General features: G+C 52.6%; 1 protein-coding gene across 1 annotated transcript; it reads left to right on the top strand.

The window, feature by feature from the left end:
• The first annotated feature begins 4,276 nt into the window (after positions 1 to 4,276).
• SOX7 (SRY-box transcription factor 7) lies at positions 4,277 to 11,338 on the top strand. The gene is made up of 2 exons (XM_019440925.2): positions 4,277 to 4,622; positions 8,514 to 11,338. Exons 1-2 carry the CDS (start codon positions 4,385 to 4,387, stop codon positions 9,434 to 9,436), a joined length of 1,161 nt encoding a protein of 386 aa, XP_019296470.1. The 5' UTR covers positions 4,277 to 4,384; the 3' UTR covers positions 9,437 to 11,338.
• Positions 11,339 to 11,622: the final 284 nt, after the last annotated feature.

Here is an 11,622-nt window from a genome sequence, read left to right as displayed (position 1 = left end):
TTCAGTCTCTGCTCTGTCACTGGCATGCTGCAGCCTCACCTGCCTCATCAGGGAAAGGGCTTAATAATAGAACTTGGTGGGGCACCTGGGTGGCTCAGCTGGTTAAGTGACCCACTCTTGGTTTCAGCTCAGGTCATGATCTCATGGTTCATGAGATCAAACCCCGTGTTGGGCTCTGTGCTGACAGTGTGGAGCCTGCTTGGGAGTCTGTCTCCCTCTCTCTCTGCCCCTCCCCTGCTGGTGCTTTCTCTCTCTCTCTTTCTAAATAAACAAACAAACATTTAAAAAAATAATATAACTTGGGCAGCCTGCTTTGCAGAGTGTTTGTGAGGTGGCCCAAATGAGTCAGCAAGTGACCTTTACGAACACTGTCAATCAAGGACAGATAAATTAGTGTGAGCAAAGACGATGGTGGTGATGATAATTTCAACCCCCAGCCTGATGTGAGGGACAAAGAGCACCAGCAAAACACACACACAAAACCACTGCAGAGATGAAAGCTGGTGGCTGTGGCTTCACCAGCCCAGTGCTATGCTTGGTCCAGGGGCAGAGCTCTGGTGCCAGAGCTGCGGGTCAGAGCAGGGAATGTGTACCTGATCCCCCCACCTTCTCCTTCTCCTAGAGTAACCACAATTCATAGATTTGGAAGCGATTAAGGAAAACTTGAGGGGGAAGTTTTGAAGGCCCAGCCCAATTAATTCCATTTAAAATGTCATCCATTTATTGTAACATTTCACAATTCTTTAAAGTATAGGAGGTGATTTCACAAATACTATATCAGTAATCCTGATTTTATCCCCATTTTACAGATGAAGAAATCGAGGCTGAGATCAAGTAAATGAATTCTCATGACACAGCTAGTAAGTTGCAGCAATTTACACTCGGGGTTTCAGACTTTTAGGTTCTGTGTTCCTGGAAACCCAAGTTCAAGGAATTACAGAGCTAAAGAAAGACATGGGAAAGAGGGCAGAGAAAGGGAAAAGGGGAGGGGGGAGGAGAGGAGTAAGAAGGGGAAGAAGGGAGGAAGGGAAGCACAGAAGTAGGAAAGGAAAAAGAAAAGGAAAGAAAGAAAGCAAAAGTCTTTTGAGTGAGCAGAGAGCACAGTTCACGCAATACACACAGGAAAAGGAACACTTGCGTCTGTGTCCCGACAGGTCTGCTGCGTGGTACTCGCACAGTGTCCACTGTGTCCCTGAGTCGTCACACACAGACCGCTGCTGGAACTCTCCGCTCTTCGATTTCTGCTGAAACCCCCATCCCATCCCGTTGTCTCTGCTGGAGGCTCCTTGGTTTGTTTGCTTGCAGATTCACTGAGCGGAGCCTCTACCGATGAGCCTCTGAGCCTCTGGACCCACAACTGGCCTTGCCTTGCCCCCTCCGCCCCCCACCGCGGGCCAGAGCAGGTGTCAGGGATGCCTGGCGGATATAGGGCGCCCGCCTTGGCTCTCCGGCTCAGCCCTCCGAGCCCTGGGCTTTGGCGATGCTTGAGGTCTACACGGAGTTCTGGAGGACCGAAGGTCGCAGTGACCAGAAAGGCAGAGGGGTCACAGGGACCTGCATCCCTTAGCACCGCCTGCACCAGGGCACCTTCCCATAAAGTTACCCAGGTGAATCAATACGTGCGTACAAATTAAGATGTGAAGGTATGGAGCGAACAAAAGAGCTCAGGTTCCGGTGAGCAGATAGCTCACACGCGGAGGGCGGCGCCCGTGCTAGCCATGCGGCAGTTAATGCCCAGGTTCTGGGGAACTTGGTCTCCCGCGCTCCCTCCAGACAAAATGCAAGAACTTAAACGACTGGAAACAACAATCACAACTTGTATCTCTCTGTGCCCGCCCTTACTGTTTTCTCCAATTTTGCCAAAGGTATCAGGAATCCAATTTGACCGCTCTGCGCTACCTGGGGCCCCCGCCTCTTCCTAACCTGGTGCCTGGGCGCTGCCCCACCGCGTGCGCGCTCAGCTCCAGGTGGCAGCGCGCCAGAGGCTGGGGGGCGGGAGTGGGAACGCCCTCGGCCGGCAAGGGGGCGCTGTCCACTAGAGGCCGCTGACCCGGCGGAGCACAGTCTGCGCCCAGCAGCGGTGGTGGGCTTACAAAGGGTGGAAGCCGAATTCTTCCAGAGTCCACGACTGCAGCTCAAGTACCCCAGATGAGATCCCTTCTCCTTACCCCCTTTCCCCAACGAGCTGCCCTCCCCGAGCCTGGCGCTGCCCTAGCTCCCCACGGCTCTTAGAGTATTCTGGCCTGGGGATTTTTTCTTGAGGTATTTCTGGCAGAGGGGTCCAACACGGGAAATGACCTAGGCTTCCCGGGGTAGGGAAGTCCGCCTAGACCGTGGACACATTCTCTCCGCACCCCGCCTTCTCCCCCGCTCCCTGCTCTGTCTCTGGCGCCAGCCAGCCCCGGCGCTCCACCTTGGGTTCCACGATGCTCTCCCGGCTGCTGGTCACCCACTTTCCAGCCAGCACCGCGCCCTGCTCCCTTTGCTGACCACACTGGCCGTGAGAGTAGCTGGTGGAGCACATGGGCCTAGCTTGCTGCTCCTGGATTCTGCCCAAAAAAGAGAGGCCCGTTCTGGGACAAAAATTATCCTGGGCTTTATAGGTTAAAACCAGGACTTAAACACGGAGAAGTTGAATTTCTCTATCCACTTGCCTTGGGGTTCGTGGGGCCCGTCCAGGAGCACGCGTGGCACACAAGACACCTGTGAATTCAGTGCTCACTAGGACATTGAATTTGGTCCTAGAATTTACAGGGCTTTACGTTTAGAGTTATATTAACATCAAGCATCATGTAGAACTTAACTTTTCACATATATTATCTCACCAAATCTTCACAACAACCCTGTTAGTTCAAGTCTTATCATCGTCCTCATTTTAGATTTAGGAAAAAGGGCCTAGAGAGATACCTGACTTGCCAAGAGTCACACATTAAGTGATCAAACACTGAATACAGGTCCTGACTCAGACCTCAAGGTCCTCCCACTGTCCTCCCACGACAATGCTACCTCCTTTCAGGGTCACCTCTGCTAAGCCCTGAACAGGGATAGGGCTCTGTAAATATTTGTAGATTGAATTCCAGGATCTGATCAAGCTTTATGATTGCCGCATTTTATACAGTAGGGTGTGTCTAAGCCTTATTTACTCATTCACTTATTCATTCACTTATTCGGCAGTTCCTGAGTGCCTACTGTGGGCAGGAGCTGAAGTAAGAGCCAGCAGAATGGCCCTGCCCACACGAAGCTGGGTATGGAAAGAGCTGTCCTCTGGGGCAGGGGGCAGGCATCTGGCATCTTGGAGAGGCTGCCAAGCTCCCACACTTCAACCCTCGGAGTTGAGCTCAAGCCCAGAACCAGTGGCCTATCTCTGGGGTGTCAAGAGAAGAACTCAGAAAGTCATAAGGGAACGCGGGAGGGGAGGGCCAGGACAACCATTCTAAGGAGCAGGACGGAGAAAAGAGAAAATACAACCAGAAGAAAATTCCCTGAGGGAAGAGCTAGAGAGGAGGGGGCTGGAGACCTTGCGGACATCGGAGACAAGGGTGTTGTGAGACTAAGGGTGTTAAAGAAGAGACCTTAGTGGCGGAGTGAATAAAGGGGAACTGAGAACGCAGACAAGCCCTCGGGACAGCCAGGGAGTCTCGGGGCGTCGAGGAGGTCCTTGATGAGCGCTGCATAGAATCCCATGCAGAGTGCAGACCCAACCCTGGCCAGTCTCTGGCCGCCAAAGCTGGCTGGGGGCGAGGTTGGTGAAGCCTGGGTCATTTTAGAAAAAGAGTAGAAATGTTCTCTCAAGAACAGTTCACGGGCTGCTCTGGGAGGATTCATGGTCAATGTCTCTCGCGCCTGGCCCTGACCAGCGAAACCTGTTTGGCTTCGGTTCTTCCTGGGATTCCAGGCGCCAGAGGAGTTGGTGGAGCCTGGCTCCGGGAGGCCGTCGAGAGTCGGGACAAGGGGCTGGAGTCTGGCTCCCGGTCCGGGGCGAGGTGACTGCGGGGGGCGCCAGCCTCCCGTCTCTGCGACACCTGCACCTGGAGCGGGCGGGACGAGAGGCGTTCCTGGGGGCGTCCAGGCAAGGATTCCCAGGAGGGACTCTGGAGGCAGAGGGGCGGGCCGGGGAGGGCGCCGGGAAGTGGCCCTCCCTCCCATCTCCCCCTCCTGGCAGGTCGGAGCGGGGACGCGGTGGCCCTGGACGCTGGGAGTGGGCCCGCGCCGAGACGGAGGGAGGGGCCGCGCCGCCTTCGAGAGTCATTGGAGGACGCGACCGCCCGAAGCTGATAAATAAGGGGACAGGCCGCGGCTGCCAGCCAAGTTGGACGCCCGACCCGTGCGAGGGCCAGGTCAGCGCCTGCCCGGCGAGGCGAAACGAGGGGACCCCCGTGCGGCCATGGCCTCGCTTTTGGGAGCTTACCCGTGGCCCGAGGGGCTCGAGTGCCCGGCCCTGGAAGCCGAGCTGTCGGATGGGCTGTCTCCACCAGCCGCCCCCCGCCCTCCGGGGGACAAGGGCTCGGAGAGCCGCATCCGGAGGCCCATGAACGCTTTCATGGTGTGGGCCAAGGACGAGAGGAAACGTCTGGCCGTGCAGAACCCGGACCTGCATAACGCCGAGCTCAGCAAGATGCTGGGTGAGTAAGCAAGCCGGCAGGCGGGGCGCCCCGGGAGGTCGGCAGGCTTGGGGGCTCGGGAAGGGGCGGGCCGGGGGCTCGCGGCTGCGGGCAGGGCGGGGGGCCCTCGAGCTTGCGGAGCGTGGGTAGGAGCCCGCGAGAGGGTATGCGCGGGGAGCGCGGGCGCTGTCTGTGCGGGCGAGGTTGGGCATCTGTGCGAGCGTGGGTGTGCGCGCAGTGCCCGGGATTCAGAGCAGGGACACCTCGACGAGGCCCAAAGTGAAACCGCGCGGCCCACTAGGGTGGGCCAGGAAGCCCACTGGCGGTAACAGGAGCAGAATTTGGGGTCCCAGGGAATAGCGGAGACCCGCGCGCACGGACGAGTTGGAACCGAAACGCAGAGGAGGCCGGGTGGAACCGGTGTTTGCTGGGAATGCCGAAGCGGGAAACCCACCATCCCCTTCACTTTACCACTGGCACAATCACGGAAGGTGGTTGTAACTATTATTAACGAATATTCGTGAAGAGAGAGCTTGTGGGAACGCAGCCCTTCTTTAACTTAATTTTTAAACCAAGAGCGAAAAGTACGCAGAGACTCGATTCGATCGTGTATTTCTCAATCGCAGGAGCGTAGATAATTTGATTGGGATGCTCAGGGCCGCCAGCGAGGTCTGTCCCGGGGGCCGCCAATTTCCCAGGGCTGCTGCGCAGTCCCAGCAGGGGCAGTCGGACTGGGGACAGGGACACGCCAGACCGGGGGAGCCCAGAGAAAGGATGTTAGGTCACATCCGAAAAACCGGAGTTCCAGTCGGGTTTCGTCAGGGCTTCTTCTCTCCCACGTCTGGAGCTGAGCACTTTCAGCGCCGCTCTGCCGCTCTACTCCTAACCTTTTTGCCTTTGGATTTATTTTTATTCATTTTAAGTGGTGGAAACCTTTCAAAGCATTTCATAGGCACAGTGGGCGCCAGGACCTGAGAGAAGGGACAGTAGGGGTCACCGTAGGCTGCCCTGCCCCTCCCCAACCCCACCCTGCCCAGAACTGAGCCTTTTTTTCCTTTTCCCTCTAGAGCTCAGAACTGTGGCGGTGAGGGCTGACACCCATCTTCCTGCCGGCTAAACCTGCTGGTCCGCAGAGAGGGTCCCTCCTGCAGTCCAGGCGTCCATTCAAAGCAGCTGGTTTCAAAAAGCCTGCTACCCATGGCCCAGCCCCCTGGCTAGATGTGTCAGTGTCTCCATGAGCCGCTTTCTTCATAAAAATATTTAAAATTATATTTCATGCTCCGGTGGCATAAAGACAAACATATTAATATACACAACAGTAAAGTATTTATCTAAAAGTTCATTTGTTTCTTCAGATTTCTTTTTTTTAAGTTTATTTATTTTAAGAGAGAGACACACACACACAGTGTGAGTGGGGGAGGGGCAGAGAGGGGGGAGACAGAGAGAGTCCCAAGCAGGTTCCCCACTGTCAGAGCAGAGCCAGATACTGGGCTTGACCTCCAGAACTGATACTGAACTCGAACTCAGGAACCATGAGACCATGACCTGAGCTGAAATCAAGGGTCCGACACTTAACTGATCGAGCCACCCAGGCACCCCTTTTTCTCCAGGTTTCTAAAGAAATGAAAACACTTTTTTTTGTGGACCTCTCCACATTTTTTCAGTGAGCCCAGGCACTGTGCCTCTTGCTGAAGTGAAGCTCTTGTGACCACGACAGAGTGAGGTTTCTGTTGCAGCCCAGGCCAGAGGTGGGAGAGGAACTCAGGCTGGGGAACCTTCTGCGACCCAGGCTGCCTGCTCCCAGGGAAAGGGCAGGCAGAAAGACCTGCCTGACAAATGCCTCTAGCGAGCTGATGCCTGTTGGCAATTTGCATTTAGACTTCCAGAGGTTATAGTTCATTTTGCAGGAAAGACACTGATTCCTTCCTGCTTAACCACACAGTCCCTGGTCCTGGGCAAGAGGAACCAACATATTTTTAAAATGCAGACTTTCTACACTTGTTAATAAGGGGGTGGCAGGATGATCTACTTCTACTCTATGATCTTGCCCAGCCCTTTCCTTTCTGACCTAGGAAAGAGTCCCAACTCTTTTGACTGTAAGTTTTCCCAACTTCAACATTAAAAATGTCACCCAGTAGCACTGGTATTTTCAGTATACTATGAATGAGAAGGAACATAAAGACAGTTTTACATTTAGTGGTATTTACAGTGAATATTTTATTAATACTATGACATCCATGTATACTTAGAAACTAGAGTCCCATTTTATATTCAGTCCACAGACAGGGTGTGGGGTGTGCCTGGATCTTGGGCCTCTTGCAACAACTTTGCAGTCTCAGCCACAGGCTGTGAACTGCTGACCAACCCCAAATCCAGAGTTCCTCACACTTTGCAAGTTGCCCTTTTAAGTGACAGCTAATTATATTAATTGACGACTCTGTCACAATAGTTATAAACTTTCATCCCAGTGGTAGAGTGCCTTTAATAATTGTCCTCCTCCAGCGCCCTTTGAGGGCCAGGCATCCAGAGTCAGCCAGTGCGGGTACCCAGGCAGCAGTTACACACACCTCTGCACTGGGCCCTGTGCAGAGGGCTTGGGGCAGGACATGTGGCCCCTTTCCTTACAGGGCTTGGGGATGGGGATGCTTACCCTCTGGACCAGTAGGTCTCAAACTTTAGGATACATCAGAGTCATGTGGGGAACTTTTAAATTTGCAGAATCCCAAGTCCGCCCTAGGAGGTAACAATCTAAGGGGTCCAGAAATGACTTTCAGAAAACCAGCAGCCAGAGGGATATTCAATGAATATAGACAGATGAGAGAGGTGCTAAAACAATTTACAAAAAGATACAAAAGGGAATAAGGATGAATAGAAAATACAAGTGAAACCAGCATTTTAGCATCCGTGGGATACAAGCATGGGATGCTTCTTAGAGAGTTTTGCATTGGATAGTATCGCAGTACATTTTATAGTGTGAAAAATAAAGTCCCAGGGAAGTTAAAGAATTTGCTTCTGCAAAGAGAATCAAAGACTGAGCAGCTGCCCCCTGCCATAGTGCAAGGGTACTAAGTAGGTGGCAGGAGGCCTTGACATGAGTGTGTGCTGGCACACCTGTGTGCCTTTGCATGCATGTGTGTGTGTGTGTGTGTGCCTGTGCATACAGGTGTGTGCATGCACTGTGTGTGTGTGTGCATACAGGGGGGTGCATGTGCCTGTGCATGCATGTATATGTGCATGTTGCAGGTAGATGCTAGCATTCTGGCCATGGTCTTTATATGGCAGAGTCATAACTGACCTTCAGATATGAGGGATAATGGTCTGTTACCCTAAGTGGGATCCTGTAATTTACTTACATATGTGAAACGATTGACTGAGCCTGAGTTCCTTCACAAGAAGACCTGTGAAATTTATGCCATAAATGAATATAGCATTATTTCCTGAGAGGCAGCGATAATCAGCAAAGGCAGAGAGTTTTCATTAAAATGCACAAATGATTTGTGGACTTGGTCCACGAAGGGTAAAAAAGAGCCCAAATCAATGTAGTCGTTATATATTTTTATCCTGTGTCTGACCCGGGGTCTGGTGGGCCCTTCACCGTGAATCCCACATCGCGCACATTCATAGGAGAGGTGATGTGTTGGCGGCCGCGGTTGACCTGAGTGGTTTTGTAGGATGCAAGCGGGAGAGACTGGCTTGGCCTCACAGTGCTAGGGTGCTAGCAATGGGGTACGAGGGGCGCGGTGTCCTCTGTGTCCTTTGTGGAGTGGGGGAACCCGCGGGTGGGATGAGGGCCAGAGGCTGAGGGCATGTGTGAGTGTGGATGCTGGGAGGCACGAGTGCCTGGGACAAGGGCACCGGCCTCCCCAAGCCGCACGGATGCTGAAAGTGGCCTTCTCTGACCTATGTGAGCAGGAAAGTCGTGGAAGGCGCTGACGCTGTCCCAGAAGAGGCCCTACGTGGACGAGGCGGAGCGGCTGCGCCTGCAGCACATGCAGGACTACCCCAACTACAAGTACCGCCCTCGCAGGAAGAAGCAGGCCAAGCGCCTCTGCAAGCGCGTGGACGCAGGCTTCCTCCTGAGCTCCCTCTCCCGAGATCAGAACGCTCTGCCCGAGAAGCGGGGCGGCGGCCGGGGGGCGCTAGGAGAGAAGGAGGACAGCGGTGAGTACTCCGCGGGCTCCGCCCTGCCCGGCCTGCGGGGCTGCTACCACGAAGGGCCGGCTGGCGGCGGCGGCACCCCGGGCAGCGTGGACACCTACCCCTACGGGCTGCCCACGCCCCCGGAAATGTCGCCCCTGGACGTGCTGGAGCCGGAGCAGACCTTCTTCTCCTCTCCCTGCCAGGAGGAGCATGCGCACTCCCGCCGCATCCCCCACCTGCCGGGGCCCCCTTACTCACCGGAGTACGCCCCCAACCCCCTCCACTGCGGTCACCCCCTGGGCTCCCTGGCCCTTGGCCAGTCCCCAGGCGTCTCTATGATGTCCACTGTACCCGCCTGCCCCCCGTCTCCTGCCTATTACTCCCCTACCACCTACCACCCTCTCCACTCCAACCTCCACGCCCACCTGGGCCAGCTCTCCCCTCCTCCCGAGCACCCCGGTTTTGATGCCCTGGATCAGCTGAGCCAGGTGGAACTCCTGGGGGACATGGATCGCAATGAGTTCGACCAGTACTTGAACACTCCTGGCCACCCAGACTCTGCTGCGGGGGCCGTGGCTCTCAATGGGCATGCCCCGGTCTCCCAGGTGACATCGACAGGCCCCACAGAGACCAGCCTTATCTCCGTACTGGCTGATGCCACGGCCACGTACTACAACAGCTACAGCGTGTCATAGAGCCCGGGGCAGCCAGCCCAGCCCTGCCCCGCCGCAGCCCTCTCCTTCCCGCGCACTGAGCAGAGCCGATGGCGCCGCGCTAGCAGCTTTCCTCCAGCCGCCGGGTGTGCAGGTCTGACCCGTCCTCGGGGCAGAACGGGGCTCTGCGGATCTGAGCGCCCCTTCACTCCCGGCAGCCTGCATTTTGAGGGTATTCCTTCAAATGGGTTCTCATTGACTGCACCCGGGGAATAAGGCAAGTTAGTTGCTGAAAGATGGTTTCCCGGTAGATTTTCCTTTCCTTCTCCAGGTCCCCGTCACGGAAACAAATGTGTGAAACCCCAGCGGCTTTCATACATCTCCAGCTTCTGACACAGCCGCATGGGGCACAGCCGTCCTGATCTATGGGTCCTCCCGGTGAGGAGATCCCTGAGCTGGGATCCAGGCGACCCCCGCTCCAGTCCCAGTTCTGCCTGGGAGGGTTGGTTCCCACTCGTCTCTCTTCCCCTTCCAACCCCTCCCCCCACCCCCACCCCCCAATCTAGGAAGCGGGGCACAGACTTGATATCTAAGGCCGCTTCCGCTCCAAGGTTTTCTGATCTAGGATTGTTTCAAGGCTAATTAAAAGGAAAACGAAGTTTGACTTAATAAGTTCATTGACGGCCAACCTGGTGATAATTCTGTGTGCATAGCCCAAGAACACGTGGCTTTCTGTGCTTGCACTGCCTTTCAAAATGATCACAGTCTTTCAAAAAGACTCCTCCAACTTGAGAAACAACACCCATCTTGATTTGGAAAATTAACCACTAGGGTTGCCTGCGTCACCGAGAATAGGATTGAATTCAAGCTATTGTTTTTTAAACATATTTTGAAAGATAAATTATTTTTTATTACACACACATTTCAAGAGAATATACACAGCCTGAATATATAGTGTTTGTGGGACACACACAACACACACACTTTCATGCACACCCTTAAATGCATGTCTGTGCAGCCTAAATCAGATACTCTTGTTGATGTTGGCAACTTCTTGTCAACTCCCTGTTCCTAATGACCCAAAGAGCTGGGAACCTACAGAGCAATGTCACTTACCTCTAATCTAGATATGTTGATTTCTTGAGCAAAATTTCATTATACTCTCCCCCTCTGCAGGTGCAAAAGGAATTTCCTTCTCTCTGTCTCTGAGTCCCCCTCTTCCTTTCCTGGATTTATTTTTCTCTTCTTCACCGTTCTTCCTCCACCCCTGAATTGGCCATGAATTCAAAGATCCCCTGATTTAAAAATCCTAAGCATGATTCCTATGGCTGCAGTGGGAGTTTGGTCTCCTCACCAGCCAGCTGGTTCTTGGTAACACCTTCAGCCAACACTTCAAAACAACTTCCTTCACTATACTTACTTCCCAAAGAACAGAAACGCACTGTGATCCAGAAAATGTTTCTGAGCCCTGACCCCACCCCAAAAACATTTTCATCCTTTTCTCAAAACTCCTTTGAAGGAACATAACTAGCAACAAGCAAAAAGGCAGTTGTCTGTCTTTTAATTGCAGCATATTATTATTGCCTGTATGAAATATGTAAGTGTTTTATATATTCTCCTATTTTCAGCTTATATTTTATACTGTTGAGAGATCCTTTGTTTTCTTCCAAGGAGTCCTACTGTAAAATTACTTATAAGATATAATTAATCTTTATGCTATTGCTGTATATACATTTGGTAATAAATAGTAAATCATTGACAATATGATTGGCTGATGCAGTCCAGAATGTATATTAATAATCTTGTAAAACATTATCACAGACGTTAAGCTAAACTGTTCCCCCCCTCCCTTTTTTTTTAGTAAGAACTACACATGCTTTGGAACGGTTGTAGATATTGATCTGTCTAAAATATTTAATTTAAATAAATGTTTTTGTACCATGACCATGCTATCATTTGAAATAGAGTTTTGTGAACAGAAAAGGTTTTCAAGGGAGGCATAGATATTATGCCCAGTTCTACTTTATAGTATCGGTCAAAATATTTTCTACATCAAGGTTTTTTAAAAAAATTATCTTGTAGGGGTGGTTTATTTTATTTTATGAATTATGGTGAAGAGATAAAGCCTAATTTGACATGTTGGAAACAATATTGTTATGATTCACTTCGAAAGAAAAGGATAGTTCATAACCTACCTGCAGAATAATTTTCTCCTCAGGATGACTTCA

Source organism: Panthera pardus, unplaced genomic scaffold (genome assembly GCF_024362965.1).
Source record: "Panthera pardus isolate Hobbes unplaced genomic scaffold, ASM2436296v1 HiC_scaffold_13, whole genome shotgun sequence".
Taxonomy (NCBI): Eukaryota; Metazoa; Chordata; class Mammalia; order Carnivora; family Felidae; genus Panthera; species Panthera pardus.
This window is presented reverse-complemented; position numbering and strand designations above follow the sequence as displayed.